We start from the raw sequence: 19,518 nt of genomic DNA on the forward strand, positions 1-19,518 counted from the left end.
CTTACAAGGGGCTCTGTAAACTCTATGGAAGGCAGCTTGAAAGTCTTGTCTTGGGGCATTACATATTTTGATTGCTAGACTGATCTTTGTATCATCAGTGGGTTGCTGCAGTTAAGTAAATCATGCCTGTAGTATATTTTAACGCCGACAAAACTCCCAGTGTCAGAAGAAGACCAGCTATTTACATTTTTTGCTCAAAATTTTACGATTATCAGTAAAAACTAGTCGAAGTCTGCGGAGCAAAAGATTCAAAGAAGCTTGAAGGAATGAAACGAACCCACGGGCGTAGGATCCACGTATTTGTCAAGTTCACCTGACTCGGAAGCAGTCGTCATCTCTTTAGGCAGATCAACAAGATAGCAAAACCACGATTCATCATGGAAAAGCAATAATTTTCAAGCCTATATTTGTCTGTGGTCACTTTTTTTATATATACAGGAAGCTGGGCATGCATTCCAGTGAACTACTATCGAAAATTCGAGCATAGTCAGCAAGGCACGAGTTTATTTTAAGACCTCATTAGAAGCAATTAAAAGGGTCTTTTTTTTTTTTTTTAGTTTAGGCTTTTACCTTGAATACCTGGACAAACGTTTTTCGTGTATGCCACTGATAAATCTTGGTATTGATCTCAAGACAAGCACAACGTAATAAATACGAGACTCGAGAGTCAAACATATTGTTCTTGTTGACAAAGTGCTGCTCATTCAACCATCGTTTGTTGATGATCCTTAGCGGTGCGCTTATTCAGAGAGCGATTTACAGAGAAGCCCGAGGTGATAAACACACCTAAGCAAATAAAGATTTTAGGCAGTGAAAACGTGGCATAAAATCAAGGATTTTTTTTTTACTTAAAATCATGGTTTTTATAAAGGAACTGCCATCTCGGTGAGCGAACTTGCCTATCACGACAACTGGTGCATATAGGTGTTGCTCTCTCTATTGTTATGGATGACTCTCAAGCTAATGGCATTATATGAGTGTAAGTCTGAGAGGCATTAATTTGGCATGGGACCATGATAAACTGCACGTAAATTAAACAAAGCTCTGGATGGGTGAAACTTTCATGGATCCCGCTAAGATATACGTATAAATATTTTTCAAAGCATCGAGAAAACGAAGGATCGATCTGGAAGAGTATTGTTGTAGGATATAACCCAAGTCTTTTAATTGTCTTCTTTCGCATGAATAACTTGATCTAGATGAGAATAAAATTAATCGTAAAAATGAAAACATTCAAACTAGCCCCTAGGGCGTTTATTGATTCCTACGGATTCCGCAGAAAATAAAAATACATATTATCTTATTATTATTATATATATAGATAGATATTTAAACATCCCTCTCCCATGAAGAAATTAGAGTCCAGTCTTTCATGCAGGTGTGGTAAATTCAGCCTTTGGCTGTTAATGACGCCCAAAAAGGTCTTGAACTCCAAATAAAAACAAGCGAAACATTTGAGACAATAACTGTTACTTAACCTAAAAAACGTGTGTCCACGTCTCTATCAATGTCGAGTTGAAGGTCTTTGAACATGATTGGTTGATTAATCAGACAAGGCATGTTGCGCGTGAATACCTATGTAACATTAGACATTTTGGCGTGTAGTATCGATGAGTATTTTCACAAGTGATGTCGTATTTTGACGAGCCCTGCGGGCTAATTAAAATACATAAAGGTAAAAGTACTCAGTGATACTACACACCGAAACGTCTAATACGTTATTTATTATCCAATAGCTTCATTCTATCTTTCTTTTCTAAGCAAGCGTAGCCAACCTGTCAATCAGGTGTTTTTTTAACGTTAAAGATAACCACCTTAATTGTAGCGCAGTGCCATGATTGGTCAAATTTCTCTGATCGAACTTTCGCCTAATGCCAGATAGATGCGCACAGCTGAGTTTTGGTGATATTCATCTCGAAGTGCTATCCTTTTTAGTACGTTTGAGGGCCTTACATAAGAGAGAGAAATAAAAGTTGTTTTATTTTATATACCATCCCGCTGAAGCTCTTGAGCTCGTTTTTAGTATACGAGGTCCTCATTATCCCAATCTTGGGCCTTTAAAATTAGTGTGTGGCACGTCTTTCAGAATTCAATCATACAAAGATTGATTTTCTTGAAGGTTTCGTGCGCTGTTATCACGCGGCATCAATACCTTAATGAAATTTATATCTTCATTCCGTTTCTTATCATCCAGTCAGGATAAACGAGGGCGAAGCGGGAGGAGAAAAAAAAAAGACGAGAGAGGGTTTTTATCTTTGCATGTGCGTCACTTTCGCCCTGCCAACGCTTCCCTAGTTTATCATAAAGGAAAATTTTGTGACCCAGGCTTTTAGTAAATAAAATTATTATTTCTACCTGGTTCAGTATTTCCCAATTCTTATCAAGATAAATATTTCAAAATAGTTAAAACTCTCCCTATCATCGCAAACAATGAGTATTGACAGTCGAACGAGTATAAGAATAGAATATCAGTCTAACTTGAAAAACGATTTTTTCATCATTTATCAATTTTTTTAGCTTAGCTCTTTATTTAAGGTTAAAAAAACAAGGTAAAAACTTTCACTACATTTTTAAGTGTCGAAATTTTCATTAAATTTTGAAGATACTTCAAATTATCAAATTCACGCCGTTATTTTACGCAACTGCTGAATATTATGATTACAGTTCTAGATTGTCAATAACTTCAGAGCAAACACAGCCTCTACCATGTTATAAAACGCTTTCAAATCAGAGTAATCACAAAATTCCAAGTTGTACACGCGGCGACTTGTCGCAATCGAAGCAATGTGCCCAAGGTTTCCACTTTCATAACCTCCAACTCTTCTTTTTCGCCAGGTATACTTCAGGGCACTGGAGACAAGCCTTCCTGGCTGCACCATGCTAAGCTCTGAAACATTGATTTTCATTTTAAGAGATTTTTGGTGCGCTCATGAATTTAAGAATAGGAAAAAGAATATATCCCATGATTCTTTATGTCTGCCTTACAAGAGATGCTTGCAATTGAGTTGTGAAAGTAAATGTTTGTTTTACAAAACAGACGCATATTCCATACGTGAATACCCTCAAAGCAGAGGTATCACAACCATTCCCTGCAGTTTTTTCAAGTTTCTCTTAGAGAATAAAGGTACTCTTTGTTTGGGTGAAGGGCGACAGAATGAGGGTCAAGTGGGTCGGTGACTGTTAAGTGTCTTGTTAGAAGCAAAAATAACAACCTGACCTGATACTTCACTTGAGAGCATTTGGAAAACAGAAAATAGAGGATCAAGCGGAGGGACTTTAACTTCCACATGAACTTATTTGAATGAGGGTCAAGTGGGTCGGTGACTGTTAAGTGCCTTGTAGAAGCAAAAATAACAACCTGACCTGATACTTCACTTGAGAGCATTTGGAAAACAGAAAATAGAGGATCAAGCGGAGGGACTTTAAGTTCCACATGAACTTATTTCTATGGTAATTATTCCATTTTCAAATCAGCTATCCCAGGATGACTTAAATTGATCATATTCATTGAGGCAATTGAATTCTTCCAGGGAGACTCGTACGTCCAGATCCTAAGCTTAATTAACTTTGGAGGGATTAGACCTGTATTAGGGATTGGAGTACATAGTTTGATCCCCTTTTGACTAAGAAGCATGTTTCCTATCTTGGGGAACTGGTCCCAAGAAAAAAATGTTCACAAAAGACGAAAAGATTGATAAAGTTGCGCAGGGTAAAAACGTATAGTTACCTTTCAAATCGATGATCTTTTTAGCTTTCTCGTTTTGAATCGCTTCTCCTTCGCCAGATTTTGATCTCAACTCAAGTTTGTGGGAATCTTCATGAAAAAATAGGTCTCCGTAATGCGGCATTTTGTTTCCTAATACAACAGAAAGGTGTTAATTAAGCATTAGATTCAGACAGGATACCTCTATCTATCATCTGAAAAGCTACATTGAGGCAGATCTCCAACATTTTCAGGCCTTCAAAACCTAGACCATAGAGGTCATAATGGCAATGAAAAGAGGGGAAATTTGCATGGAGTCAGTGATAACTCAGGGTAAACAATGGAAAAAGGCGAGTGACAAAGTCTCTACAGTTTTCAGAATGATTTTCTAGAAGAGTAATGGAACCAACGAAAATCCAGCATGCCTTTAGACAATGATTGTATTTGAGAGAAGAAAAAGAAACTATGCTTCTTCAATAAAAGTACAGGCGTTTTTCAAATCACCTTTCTTTGAGTGGAGGAACACGCCTACACCACCGGAAAGTTTCCCCACGGCGCGTCTTTGGTTGAACGTTCTTGGAGGTGTAGGGAATTCTGGGAACAACATGCGGTAGGTGAAGGCCAGGGCTGTTGCTAGGATACCCCCTGTTACTTGGGCTTGTGGTAACTCACTTAAGGAATAATGATCACCAGGACAAACGAGTACTGTGGTACCCCCATCTACCAACTGGCTCCAGACTTCCTCGATGCCGTGTGACGTGGGATTACGGGGCAAAAATCTGCTGTTCTGGCATTTGAGGAAAGTGAGGGGACCTCGATAGCGAACCTATTGAATATAAGGAATGCAAAAATGCAATTAAAGTTATTCTCCAATCATAATCATGTTTCTAATAAATTTATGATGGCCAATGGCTTGATACTCTTCTCGTTATGCAAATTAAATTTGGACAACCTACTTCCTTACTGTAAGGATATTCGTTATTCCTTACCTCTGCAGGCTGCCATTCTTGGTGCGTCCTATTGGCAATGGTTTGATTCCTCAGAAGAGCGTCTCTTAGAGTCCTTAAATCGTAGGTAGTAAGACCTTTAGTAAGACTTCTTTTCTGTAACTCATCAACGATCCAGTCTTGACTGTGTGTCTCTCTCATTTGTCGATATTCGTCAACGGACATCTTTAAGGAGTCTACTGCAAGCTTTTCCAAATAGCTTTCGAATTGGAGCTGAATAGAGATAAAAAAAATCTGTTAATTTTCTAATGGAAGTAAAACACTCGTCATGGATCAAATGTAAAGCTACAAAACAGCTGTAGACCAATTGGAACGGTTAGTTATCAAGTCAATCAGGACAGATCTCTAAAAGCAAAGGAGATATTCTTTCTCCTTTACCTCCCCTTTTGGGTTCGTAAATCAATGATCCGATGATTTTTATTAGGTTAAACCCATGCATTAAAACTATGATTCATAAAGAAGTGTCCTCACGAGCCAAAGTTATTGGAAAAATCACCCCAAAAATCACCCAATGAGGTATACGTAATAAAATATGTGTATAACACATAAGGGAAAAAATCTCCAAACTGACTTATTTGTATTTCGAGATTTTCATTCAAAATGCAAAATTTTTACTTATTTTAATGACAATAATTCGATGATATATATTGAATATGAATAATTTTGACTCGTCGAACAAACCTGAACATGTTGCGATGGCAACCATCCGTCTTTCTTCATGGAAAATAACCTGGTGGTTATGGTCCGTGAACGCGGTGACCAAGGAAAGGTGTCAATCATAGCAACAAACTCCACCCTGTGATCCTGTTCGGTCAGTAGGGAAGCCATTTCGTACGCCAAAAGTCCTCCATAGGAATATCCCCCGAGAAAATAGGGTCCATGGCGCTGTTCTTTGACGATTAGCTGAACGTAGTGAGCGGCAAGCTCACGTACTCCACCCCAGTCCTCACTAATGACCGTAGGGTCAGTAAAGCCCAGAGCATAAAAGGATACTAAGTCCTAATAATGCATGATAAATGAAAAAATGTGAGTCACGAGATGAGATTTTCGAAAATTATGAAGTAAACATTCATTTTTTGAGGTTAGGCGGAAGTGCAACCAGCCTAACACCCCTTAGTGATATATTCGGGGGGACCAAAGGAGGAACCTCCACGGGGCAAAAATTGTAAAATCTCTTAAGATTTGGGACGGAAAGCGACCTCGAGTGCGTATCGTTACTCCGCCATCTCCGCCATGAGATGTAGGTTACCATGAAACTGTAACAAAGACAGCAGAATATTCCTTAGCCATAGATCCAAATTAATGTAAGACGATTGATCATAAATAATATCCAAATGATTATCGCATCACTGACCGCTAAAAAAGGGCTAAAAAATGTCAATACTTCTCAGGTATGTACCTGTCCTTGAAATCCGGTAGAAATGGGAACCAAATTCAACGCGTAGCGATGTGAAGGGTGCACACAGAAGAACTTTATTGCTGATCCCTCAGGAGTGTAAAGGGGTAAAACTTGGACCTCATTCTTGGAGGGTACGACTGAAGCATTTATATCCTCCGTTGACTGAGTTTGGTCGGGTTCATTTCCTTGGCTCTCGCTATTCTGTGGGCTGACTGATTTTCCACGAAGCCTGTCATAGATGTCATTGGCCATTTTTAGTGTGGTAGTGTCGGGCTGCATAAAGTAGAACACCTGAAACAAAATGTTTTAATTGTTTCAAGTTTAACATACACGGGTAGATTTATCTGCATAAAAGATCGAATTGAACTCACTGCAGTAAGCTGCTTGAATAGACCATAACTATTTTCCATACATCATGATTAAAGTAGCCTTTGAAAGGAAGAAACTCATGTGCAAGTTTGTCAAAGAACTTTTCAAAATAAGAAGCTTTCAGGAAAATTGGGAGCGTTTTCATTGACTGTGAATGTAAGGATAAGAAATTACGTATGCGGACTTACGCGACTCTCCTAGATCTATCATAGGAGGAAATTAGAATCCAGTTTTTTTTTAATTCATCTTATGAAATACCCACCTCAAAAGATACCTGCAAGTTCGATTCAAGCAGCATTTTCAAAGTCAAAGCTGCAGTTGAGTCAATACCGTAGCTATACAAGCTTTTGTTTAGATCCGTCTCTGAAGAAGATGAACTGCCTGTCAATTCCGCAACTGACATGCGAACATACTCAAGAATAAGTTCCCTTTTCTTTTCGGGATCCTTCTCTAAGCGATTTTTTTGCAGTAAAGACTCTGCTGTGTTAGTTTGGCTATCAGAACCACTGGTTTCTGTAGTAATCATTGCGAGTCGGGGAGTCTTCTGTAGTCCGGTATTACTTTTGATAAATCGAGGCCAGTCCACACCAAATAACGAGATCTGCGGGCGACTCGGCTCCTCGGTTAAGACCTTGGCCATAAGTTTGACTCCTGCAAAATTAATCAAAAATTGGTCACGAGAACTACAAGATGAACAAAATTGCTCTGGTGCTACTGTAAATAGTATAATGGAGGAAAAGGCAAGATTTCGCGGAAGAAAAATTCCGGTGAATCGCTCGGTAAATAAAGTTATCTACTGATGGTAAGTCCTTTCCTGTCGGTATCAAATTACTGTCGCCAGGAGTAAACCCCTTGCCCACCAAAGCTTGCAAAGAAGCTGATTTGTTCTTATCGGCTCACCCTCCAGCATGAAGATCAGTGAGCTTAAATATCCCCTCACACAAATTATACGTAGTCGTGCTCATTTTCATTTGTTTTGACTATTCTAGGATCATTTTGTTCTGTTTCTGGCATATTACAATTTGAGCATGTTACTGAAATAACATTTTACCATCTTTGGCATTTATGAAGCCCAGTCCGCCTACTGCCATCAATTTTGTAAGAGCACTCTGCCGTTCCATCACGCCAGCTCCACTTATTGGTCCCCAGTTTATCGAAAGTCCGGGTAGACTGAGCACTCGTCTTCGATACTGGGCAAGAGAATCTTGGAAGGCATTGCAGGCGGAGTATGATGATTGACCCATGTTTCCTACGATGGATGCCATGGATGAGAACATAACGAAGAAATCAAGATCCATCTTCAAGCTCATTTGGTGTAGCAAGTAGGAACCTAAAGAAAACGTATCACACTGATGATCTTGATTTAATTCATAGCTTGGCTATGACATGAGCAGCGTTACCCTGATGATATTTCTACACAGCAACAATTCAAACAAATGAATTTAAGTAACTTTACAAACTCGAAAGTGATAATGTTGTTTAAGTGTCTTTAATTTGCATTTCTACAGACACGCTAATTTCGGATTCTCGTCTAGATTGATTCACTTATGTTAAAAGGGTTTAATTGTGAGGGTTAGGTGCACTTGCCTTTTAATTACGTTTGTTTCATATATTTACTAAAGGTGAAATAGAAAAAAAACACAGAAAAGAAGGTAAAGTAGTATTACTTGAGGTGTCAGACCTGTTGTAAGGTGTTAATCAATATATTCTTGGGTCGAAAGAAATGGTTTAAGGATAATAAAGATAATGATAGCAGGCATGACATGCACCTTTAATCTTAGGATCCATGACATCTGTGAAACTTCTAAATGACCAATCTTTGATAAATTCATCTCTGAGAACCATGGCAGTATGTACTATTCCAGCCACACCTGGAAGAGAGTCTAGCTGCTCTTTGAATGACTGCATTTGCTCTTGGCTGGATATGTCAATCTATAGCAACAAAAAAGAAAACTGTGAAATCCATGAGATAAAATGTGCTTTACTTTCTGGAAATCACACAACGTGAACTTATATAGCATTTCTTATAAGGGAAATGTAATCGTAAAAATGTTGCACCAAGTGAAAATTTACTATGGCAAACATGCCACAAATTACCTGGAAAATATGAAACTTTGCACCTGTCTTGGTCTCAATACCTCGTACTTCTTGATACTCGGCATCTGAGGGCTTGGAACGACCAATCAGTCCAATAGACTTTGCTCCATTCTCGGCCATCCAACGCGCCACTTCAAATCCGTATCCTCTGATCCCCCCTGCCACCAAATACGTTTTGTTTTCTTTCAGACCACACTCGTCTAGACCACGTGGAAGAACGGAGATCTTTTGACGATCACTGCATTCTTTAGATGGAGCAAATGAGTGAATCAGAAAAGAAATACTTTGAAATACTCTCATGGAAGTTTTCGATGGTGAGTTGTTTACAGTGAAATCGTTTGTAGCTTCAATGGCCGTCGGTATGTCCATCGATACTAATTTGATTTCTTGTAGCTTTTCCAGGAGTGGTCCACCTTTTAGCAGCTCTAGACTCTCTAAACTAAGCTGTTGATAAGTTTGTGGTGTTAGAAGGATGTCTGAAATGCTTTCTCTCACATACATAACATTTTTCTTCGCAGGGAAGACGACGTCTCCATCAAATTCGGCTCCCAAGATAACAACTTTTCCTCCGCGTTTGAGATTTCGACTGCTTTTTTGGAGAGCGTTCGGAGGGGGTGGGTAGAAAAACAAAACTGCATCAAAGGCGTGTCTGGAATCATCTTCAAATTTGGCGAGGCTCTGATTTGTAACATTCTCAGCTCCCAGCTCTAGGAGGGTAGATTTTGTTACGGATTGACAAGTGTCAGACACAGTGCAAAATACTATGTGACCCATTGCTTTCGCAAGGGCAACTGCTGCAGGTCCAGGGCCACGGTGAGCTTGATGTATAAGTAATCTCATATTTTCTTTCTTTGTTGCTGTGCGTTTTAGTGCATGCAAAGCTATGGCTAGGCAGGCGGGGATGTATGTTGCTTGTTCCTGTGTCAAAATGGCTGGCTTCACAAACGTATTGGTGACTTGTATGGGAAGGGAACGAGAAACGCGCCCAGAGGCTGTAACGCTGCACACAACGTCTCCTATTTGCATCTGATTATTTGCGGTCTCTCCTGATAGGTGAGTGACCTCTCCAACGGTGAAAACACAGGCATTTGGTTTGGATACATCAAGAATTGATTCCGAAGGTGTCCAGCAATAAAGCAGTTCTATTGTGACCTCGGAGGGCGATGGTTTTGAAAAGCTCTTCTGGCGAAGGCAGACTTTCCTTGTACCGGGGATGGACGATAAGTACAAAGAACCCCAGTCGCTTTCATTACTGTGTGGTGTGGGTTGCTCTATGGATATGTTTGATCTCACAACATGATTTATGAACCGCTTTCCATCTCGAAAGGCGACCTCCTCTTCAATGCTATCGCCAAGTATTTCTGAAAGCAACAAATCCACCTCAGTAATGTCATTCTTGTTGCCAAGATCAATGGTTGTGATACCCAGATCAAATTCTTCGAGTTTCGCTGTTCGTCGAAGTCCCCAGATAGTAGACGCCCAAGGAATGGAATTGACTTGAGACTCAGTTGTGGTATTTAGGAACTGTGTACTTTCAGAGACGAGTAGCAGTCGAGAATCAAGCAATCCCTTGCTTACGAGCTGTTGGATCAAGAAGACTGAGCTGCTGAAGGCGAGGTTTTGTGCTTTTTCAATAACATCAAATTTGTTTGGTAGGAGATTTGTCTCTACTGGCCACATGTTGACGACTTTGAGGAAGGATAAATTGCCTGAGGGTACACCAGTTAACGCTGAACTGATTACGTCTTCCGTTTTGGTGTCAAAAGATAGAGCATTGGGTGGATCAACTGTGATTACGTTGACTTTTGCGGCGCGAAGTTTTCCGATTAAGGTGTCTGATAAAGGAGAGCTGTCCCTTAGAAGAAGACAGGTCAAGTTTGGCGAAATTTCTCTTTGTGTCTGTAACTTATCTTCAATCCACTGCACTTCATAGACAAGGTCATCAGAGGGAAATCGTCGTGGTGCGCTATTTAATTCTGCAACACGGAATTCCCTCATGGTCAGTAGAATTTTTCCAGATGGACTGGTAAGCGTGACGTCGAATTTTCCGAACTCTTTGACATCCCCAATAACGTGACAATAAAGTTGATTGGTATTTGGAGGGTCATTCAAAGTGATACCTTCAAATCCCACCGGTACAACAGACTTCTCGTCAATAGCTGAAGATCCAAGAGGAATGAAGCAGGATTGAAGACAAGCGTCTAAAATGGAAGGGTGAACCACATAATTTTCAATTTCTGATTGAACCATGAGTGATTCACGGATATCGATCAAGCAAAGTCCCTCGTTATCGCGGTACCAGGTCTGTTTAATGATGGAGTAAGCACCACCGTACTGAAAGCCGTACTTTTGTGTTATTTCTCTGAATCGTTCAATCGGCATCTCTGTCATATTTCTGATCAGGTCATTAACAGCTGGTCCAACTTGATTACAGGCTGTTAGAATCAAAATGATGGAGAGATGTATTTTTTTAACTTCTATGTAAGAGTTATTGTCTCTTAGAATCGTTACGGTCACAGCATCTTTTCCAAGAAAAATGCGTCATTAACTTGAACATTTTTTATCAAATTTTAAGCGATAAATTTTTTTCATTTTTAAACAAATGGATAGATAAATCGATATATAACGAATCGAGAATCTTGCAAGCGTTAAATGTTATGGTACCTTCTTCCTCAAGGTTTCTTCTTGTGTGCAAGAGATCTACGGAGATGTTTCCACCACTTAACATAATTTCAGACTGGTCTTCCTGTACGCTCGTGATCTGGAACTGAGCGTTATCAATTATTTCGGTCCTTAAAAGGCGAAGACGTAAGGATCTAACCTAAAGTGCAAAGGACGAAGAAGTCAGATAAAGTCGGCTTAGCGCCTTAGCTTGCCTCTAATTAATTTGCACACATAATTATTACCTGTGTTTCGGGAAGAGTGAGAAGACTTGAAAGCTTCACATCACTTAGTTCCAGGCCAGAGGTATGAACGAATTTGTCCTTTACCATTGCAAAGGCCATCTCCAAGTAAGCAGCTCCAGGCATCACAGCACCCCCCTCGCTTAGGGCGTGATCCTTCAGGGATGGAAAGTTGAAAAGATCAATCTCAGTTTCCCAGCAGTGTAGGCCTGAATATAAGTCGGTCATTTTGACTTGTGCTAGATAAGGATGTGTTGGCTTCTTAATGGTTTCTTTAGAGTCGATTGGGTGTACTATCGCTTGTGGTGGGTGTTCCCTGTACCAAAAGCTGCTTTCCACCCATGGAGATTTTGGTAGCCGGATGAACCTCGCTGATTGGCTCCCCTGCACAGAAGTCCAGTCAACAGGAAATCCCATTGTATACAATTTGCACACCGTGTTCTGAATAAAGTATCTGTGCTGGTCCTCGATGGGCACTCTCTTACGAGGAAGAGTTGCAATGACAACAGGCCTTTCTTCTTCCGTCAGATCTTCCTGAAGAGCTATCTGTTTCACGTAATGGGCAAGAATTGGCTGCGTACTGATCTCAATTATCTGTTTGTAACCATCCCGTAGTAGGTGTTTCATCGCTGAATAGAACCGAACAGGACAGCGTATATTTTGCCACCAGTAATTGCTGTTCAATTGCTGACCCAAGACAACTTCACCTTTAACCGTAGAGTACATCGGAATTTTGGATAACTGAGGGTTAAATTTCACACTTTTCATAGCTTCCTGAAATGGTTTTTTGATCGGCTCCATGTGAGAGCTGTGAAATGCACGATTCGTTCCAAGAACGCGCCAGAAAACATCTTTTGCATTCAACGATAGATGTTGCCCAAGTGCCTCGATGGATTGCGAATCACCAGCAACTGTGACACTTTTTGCATCATTGACCGCTGCTATGTCGAGGGTGGCGCTTAACCTTAGATCAAAAAGTAACTCCCTGGCCTTTAATTCTGAGATGCCCAGGGCAGCCATACCTCCATTGTTCGGGCATCTATCTTGAAGATTGGCGCGAGTTAATACCAGCTGAACTGCTTCCTTGACAGTAATGATACCAGCAACACAGGCAGCTGCAAACTCTCCTAAACTGTGACCAATAACAGCAGAAGGATGGACTTTCCAGGACTTAAGGAGCTGTGCAGTTGCGTACTGAACAGCAAAAGTGGCTGGCTGGGCAATGTAGCTTTCTGTTATTCGTGAAACGTGTTCTGGTGCCATCAATTCGTCCTCGAGTGACCATGTTTCTCCCAAGTCTTTAAGAAAGCGGCTGACTGTCAAAATAGCTTCTCTGAAAACAGTTTCAAATTCCATTAACTGCCTTCCCATGGCATACCATTGTGACCCTTGACCCCCAAACATGAAAACGACTTTTCTAACACTAGAAGTCACCTCGGCATAAGAAGCAAACTTTTCCCAACCAACGGAGTTAACAGCGAAAGCTTCCAATGACTTGGATGCTCCGAGAGTGGTTCCAAAGGCAAGAGCTAGGCGATGCGGATATTGGCTTCGACGTTCGTTTAAGGAATAGCACAAGTCTTGCGCAAAGTGTTCATCCGTTTCATCAGCCTTGTTTTTAATCCACGCGGAGTAAAGCTCTGACATCTTCTTAAGACCCTCTAGAGAACGAGCTGTAATGGTGAGGACATTGTTCTTGCGTATATAGTTTTCACCTTCAAAACTTGGCGTCGGTGTAGCTTCACGAAGAATGGCATGCACATTTGACCCACCATAACCGAATGAGTTTACGGCTGCTATTCGCGGCTTGCCATTTTCTGTGTTCCAAGCCTCTCGAATTTGTTGCAATATAAGTCCTTTTTCTTCTAGCTTTAGTTTGGGATTCAACACCTTGACGTTGATAGTTGGTACAAACGTCTTGTTTCTTATCATCAGAGCGGTCTTAATAAGCCCAGCAAGTCCAGAAGTAGATTCCGTGTGATTGAGATTAGATTTTACAGAGCCAATCCTCAATTTTCGTGAAGAAGTTGCGCCCTGGTTAGAGTAAGTATCTGCTATAGAGTTGACTTCCACCACATCACCAATTGCAGTACCAGTCCCATGTGCCTCGAAGTAATCCACGTCTTCTGCGGTCACTCCTGACTGCTCAAGTACTCTTTTTGATAACTCAGCTTGCATCTTGGCACTTGGAGCAGTGATGGGCACGGCATTTTGACCATCGTTGTTCATTCCACATGCAACGATCTCGCAATAAACATCGTCTTTGTCACACAGAGCATCTTTTGTCAACTTTAACACAACCGCTGCGAAGCCCTCCCCGCGTCCATAACCGTCCCCAGAAGCATCAAAACTTTTGCAACGGCCGTCTGGCGCGAGAAGTCCGGCCATACTAGTTACCATCTGCATGGAATGATCAAGGACGACATTGGGTGCACAAACGATGGCTATATCGCAATCATCGTGATGGAGATTGTCACAGGCTAGTTTAAGGGCAGTTAGCGATGAAGAACAGGCTGTATCCACAGCAATACTTGGTCCTGTTAGATTTAGGCAAAATGACACTCTGTTGGCAAGAATAGACGCCGTTATCCCCGTTGAAGAATACTGATTAATGTTGCTGTAATTAGACCGGTCTGTTGTAAGAGCGCCGTACTCAAGGTTCATCACACCAACAAAAACACCTGTTCTACACTTTTGTAAATCTTCAAGCCGCATTCCTGCATCTTCGATTGCCTCGTAGACTACTTGAAGGAGTATTCTTTGCTGAGGGTCCATTGCGCGTGCCTCTTGATTGGAGATACCGAAGAACCTGTTGTCAAAAGTTTGTATTTCTTCCAAGTAGGAACCATTGATGGCACAAAGGCGTCCATTAACGAAGCGCTTAGGATTGTAGAGCTCAAAAAACGCTTTATGCTCCTGTTTTCGATTATCGGGAAACGGACGGATGGAACTCTTTCCTTCCTCTAGCAAAACCCAAAAAAGGTCCTTACAGTTGGCGCCGGGGAATCTACAACTGATGCCAATGATAGAGATCTGGGGACGTTTAGCCTTGAGCTTTGTTATGTCACCATTCCGTGCCTCAAGTAACATTGAGTCATATGCTTCCAGGTAATGTTCCACTAACTCCTCGCTATCCTTGGAATTAAAATAGTGAACTAACTCCTCAAACAATGCAAGGAACGTGGGAACGACAATCAGAGCATGGATTGACCCTAGAGCGAAGACCAGAGGAAGTAGTAGAAAGAAAATATCTGACAGACTGGGAAATATAAATCCTAAGGAGATAGATGTTAATATGGATGAAATTGTGCCTGCTAGCACGGATACTCCAACAGAGCGTAGACCGTCGATCATGCGATCTTGTATACCCTTCTTGGCTGAGAGTACGTACGAATAACCCACTTCAATACTAGAATTCAAAGAAAGGATAATCGTCAAGTAAAGAGAAATGAAAGACACAGGATCGAGATAAATTCCAAACGTGTTCATAATTGCAGCTGCTTCCAGTACAAGGACGTCGAATGCTAAAGTCAGGATTGTACTAACACCTAGATGACACGTCGCAAATAGAGAAACTGTAAACACCACCACTGTGCCAACTGCGAGGACTATGGAGATTGTTTCTTCTTCTAACTTGACGAGGTCGTCAACAGCGAAAAACTTTTCGGAGACTGGAATAGCTTTCAGGAAAGAATATTCTTGTAAATCGCCCCTCAGTTTCCTCAGGGATTTTCTATCGTCTTGAAATCGGTTTTTAAGTGTCATTCTGAGATGAATTCGAGACGCCGATATTTTGACAAGGGACATAGAATCTTTTAGAAGCAAGTCTTGTCTAAACGGCAAACTCTGGGAATTGTTCAGGAAAATCTCAAAGCATCGGTAGAATTCTGAGTACGAACAATTCATGTTTTGATGTTTAACCCATTGTCGGAAGTCTTCCGTCCAACAAAGCGACCTTCCTTTACTGTAAGAGGCCTCTTGCAGTTTTTCACACAATGATACTACTTGATTTTGCACACTTTTTAGTGGGTAGTCAATGTCCTCGGAGAAAACGATGCTTACATCAGTTTCGTTGCTAAAGAAAATTTGTCGTGCCTTATCGAATTGCTTGAAGTTTTCATTCTGGTAGTATGAGTCTATGGTACGTGCTCTCTCTCCAGTTTGAAATGCAGACAAAACACACAAAATAATAAGTAGGGCAAAGATACCAAGGGAGATAATTTTGCCGCCAGTTGATGTTATTTTACGAGCTAACGTTTTCAGAATCCATTGCAGTTTTGTTTTATGGTAAAGTGAGTGTCTTAGTTCAAAGCTGCCAGCTTCAACGTTCGACAACCTTCTTTCACATGTTGCCGCACAAGGAGTATTAATGGTCTTAATCTTCCTTTCAAAATACAGCAACACAATGACTGTGATTGTCAAATTAGAAGCAGAAACAGCTAGATGAGCGGCAAGTGTTGCAAAGAAAAAATGGGAAATTCCCCTGAAAGAGGATTTCACCGCCACTCCACAAAGAACTGACCCACAAAGCGCAGTTGCGGTGGCGAGGACCCCTGTTCTAGCCAGGCAATTGCCAACGCGATGTTCAAGTGATGGCACCATTTGATGCCTTTCCCATTCAACGAGGAAAAGTACCACGTCTGTAATTACTTTCCCCAACAAAAAGAATGGTATGAACAGGGAAGTTGAGGTAAAGGCAAAGTTCGTCATCGAGACAAAACCTGCAGAACACGTTAATGGTAACAAAAAGCATGAGAATAAGAGAAGGACCGTCCTTAAACAAAAGGCATTGGCAGAAGAAAAGTGTATTACAATGAATGCAAGGACAGCCATCGCAAAAACTGTAACACAAAGAGGCCATAGCTCTGGTTTGAGGACGTCTTGCAAGGCCTTGGTTGTTGCTCTCCCAGTCTTGTAGGAAAGTTCTGCACATTTCAAACGAGGACTGACTGATGTGAGGAGATTGCTAAACGTGACTTCAAAATCCTCTATTTTTTGGTACTCTTCTGGACTGGTTGTGTTTCTTACGAAGTAAATAGCCTGAAGAGCGTCGGCATGAGCAGTTAATCGATCTCTGTTCCGCTGTAGGTGGAAATTGGCCAGCATTTGACGATAGGAATGTTTGAATGTTTGGCCAGAGGAAAGAACAGTAGTAGGCTTTACCGACTCGTGAGCCAGAATAGAGGAGAGATTTTTCAGATTTTGAAAATTAGTTCCAGCTAACTCAAGAGGACTGCTTATCATACAATTTTTTTCCTTACTTTCTTCGGCGACATTGGGTAATTGCTGCTTTAAACAAATATCATCGTAACCACTGATGTTCTCAATAGCTCTGTGGACCATAACGACGTCTCTCAAACATTCTTCACTCAGAATACTTTCGCCGTCCTTGGGTATCATGATGACTTGTTCTTGGCGCGCCTCAAGAATTGGAAAAAATTGCGCAGAATCATGCGAGTCTTTTCTAGATTGGCTGTCGCTGACAGTAAAAAGCTCAATGTTGGGCTGCTCGAAATTCAGGCGAATGAATCCCAGGCAGCAACCAACCATAATAACGAGCGAAATCAGAAGAGCCACCAATGGTTTGCGTGCAAGGAAGTGCCCCATCCTCTCGAAGGCTTCTTGGTACGCTGCAAGGACGACGAAAACTTTGATTCTCCATGCAGTGGTGATAGTTCCACACTCAGGAAGGCATTGTTTGCGCTTCTTGTGAACCCGATAAGACCTAGAGTTAAGAAAAGGATGTCGGGAAGAAATAACAATATTGAATTTGAAATTGTAGATTTTATGAGTCAACAGTTGTGACTTTTTTGTCCTACTACAGAAATTTCTTCTTTGGAAAATTCATCAGACTACAAACTAATTTTTTGCAAAATATTTCTCATCTACGCTTAAGTAATCAACGATTTATGAGAGTCTCAAAAAAAAGCTGCCAGGAAGAAGTTTTCTGCCGGGTGTACCGGCGAACAACTCAGATTAGTTATCGTATTTTCCTTGCTTTTCATAAAACCTAAACCTTAGACAAGTCTTTTCATAATTATCAATACAATGAAGATCTAGTTTGAACCTAAGTCAAACGCTAATGGTTGAAACTATCAATATTTTAGAGAATGTACATTCTATAGATAAAAAATTTTCCGATGCACAAAATGCGACCATGCCAAACAAACGCGGATCAAACCGTTTTTCACGACACAAAGAAGGATTCTCTCCCTTCGTTACGATAGCGGGGTTTATGAACTACTTTGATACTCAGCCAATTGAAGTTAATGCTACTAATAAGCTTATCTCGTGTTCTCCCAACCTCCCGCGTATTTACATCAGGCTATGTAAACACGGAAACCATTTTACATTTCTTTATAAAATAACTAATGAAAGAGGAACGAATACCGTGTTTACATAAGCTCAAGTAAAATGGTTTTATGGCCAATCAGAGCGCGCTTACTATTTGAATTATTTTCTAACATTGAATGTTAGGGGAATCTAGCTAACGAGCCACCCACGTTCGGCGAAAGGCATCAAGACTGTTGAACTATCTTTTTCATTTCCAAAGCAAGGTCAGTAGACAAACTAAGCATGTCCACTTAAGGAAGACAGTCACCATTCGGAAATTCATCGCCACAACTCAAAACTAAACAATTTCGGGATTTGAATTCATACGGTAACTGTACATTATAAATATAAAGGAACGATTAAATCATACTAAACTGACTAAACAACTGACTAACTAAATTAACTAAATACTTCATAACAACTTAATGAAAGTGAAATTACTTCGGCATGAAAAAAAACGTATTGTATAAAAGTAAACGTAAAAATTTGCTTTGATGTCACGGAGGACAGAGGGCGAATATGACTCTCTTTCCGCAGGTTCCGTGTTTTTTATTTTATTAACTCTGTGCTTTCGATTCTAGTCAAAACAGTCCAGATCAGGCTATCTTGCATGATTGGATGAATGGTGTTGTAAATTCAAGCAAACGTTCCCTTGCAACAATACTCTCCTCTAAACGGCTTTGAAAATTGCCAGTAAGTTCATAGAGAAACAGAACAATGCACCATTAGTGTGACAATTTCCTTAGGAGTTTTGCAAATTTTGTGGACTGTGTTCGGAATGATTTACGCAGCACGCTTGCTGCGCAAAATCAGAAACACGAATCTCTCTCCGTCGTCTCTCTAAATTTAAAGACAATTCTTTTTTGAAAAAGGAAGATTCAAATCTGTACTTACCTATATCTGGAAGCGTTTTCGCTTCTCTCTGGCTCCGAAGTAGCATTCATGTTTACTGTGTGCAATCCAATGTGATAATCGTTGTATCTTTTAACTCATCAGCCCAGCAGATGATAGAAAAATCATAACCTCACGCAGATGACCTACATGTGAAATGTGCAAAGTCACTCATTGTTTCGATCACAATATGACGCAGATCATTATGGTGTATCAATAGCGAAATCACGAAATAAATAGTCAAATTCTTTTACGTCATTCAGTTAAGTGGCAAGTGCGTACGTTTCTGCCTTCTTTTGAAGACCCATTCGAGGCTTCCAGGAAAAAATTATTTTTTCCCACATCCTTTGCGTTTACAAACCTTATTCGGTTCGCTGTGAGACGGAAGCTGCCTCGTGTTAAAGCGGATAAACAACAGAAATAGCACTCAAAGACCGAACGGACTCTCTAAGCTCTAGTATCAATGGGTTACATTGGTATTTTGTATTTTTTCCAAACCCGATTCTATTCAGAACATTGAAATGAAGAATTTTCGCCCCACAGAAAAGATTTACGGATGCATGTTTGCTTTTTCTCTATAAGATAGGACTCATAATCGATTAATATCATGTGAACGGACTAGTTCCTGAAAGCTGTTTGCTATAAAATGCCCGCAGAACGTTGACGTTGGTAGAGTCGAAGCAGGGAAGTTTATTAAAGCAGTAAGACAACCCATTCAGCAAATTCACATAATTTTATTGTTTTTTTACTTTCTTTTGTAATTTATATTTGCCACACTACAATACAAATTTACAAGGAAGTACGATAAACAAAGTT

At 40.5% G+C, this 19,518-nt stretch overlaps 1 protein-coding gene across 1 annotated transcript; it reads right to left on the bottom strand.

Moving 5' to 3' along the window:
- Window positions 1-1,228: 1,228 nt before the first annotated feature.
- LOC113675099 (uncharacterized) lies at window positions 1,229-18,908 on the bottom strand. The gene is made up of 13 exons (XM_027191635.2): window positions 18,706-18,908; window positions 11,482-17,203; window positions 11,240-11,396; window positions 8,576-11,010; window positions 8,248-8,410; window positions 7,530-7,808; window positions 6,741-7,129; window positions 6,110-6,400; window positions 5,392-5,709; window positions 4,693-4,923; window positions 4,208-4,529; window positions 3,728-3,856; window positions 1,229-2,887 (listed from the first exon to the last, which is right to left on the bottom strand). Exons 1-13 carry the CDS (start codon window positions 18,753-18,755, stop codon window positions 2,667-2,669), a joined length of 10,707 nt encoding a protein of 3,568 aa, XP_027047436.2. The 5' UTR covers window positions 18,756-18,908; the 3' UTR covers window positions 1,229-2,666.
- Window positions 18,909-19,518: the final 610 nt, after the last annotated feature.

The sequence above is a fragment of the Pocillopora damicornis genome, chromosome 13, assembly GCF_964200805.1.
Source record: "Pocillopora damicornis chromosome 13, jaPocDami1.2, whole genome shotgun sequence".
In the NCBI taxonomy this organism is placed as follows: domain Eukaryota; kingdom Metazoa; phylum Cnidaria; class Anthozoa; order Scleractinia; family Pocilloporidae; genus Pocillopora; species Pocillopora damicornis.

Bases quoted from the DNA above. Each gene is read 5' to 3' on its own strand.
- LOC113675099 (XM_027191635.2), bottom strand. From the start codon at position 18,755: ATGAATGCTACTTCGGAGCCAGAGAGAAGCGAAAACGCTTCCAGATAT. The intron at 7,809-8,247 runs GTGCATGTCATG...CGTTTTCTTTAG, and splicing joins CATGGATCCTAAGATTAAAG to GTTCCTACTTGCTACACCAA. The intron at 4,530-4,692 runs GTAAGGAATAAC...TATATTCAATAG, and splicing joins AAGAATGGCAGCCTGCAGAG to GTTCGCTATCGAGGTCCCCT.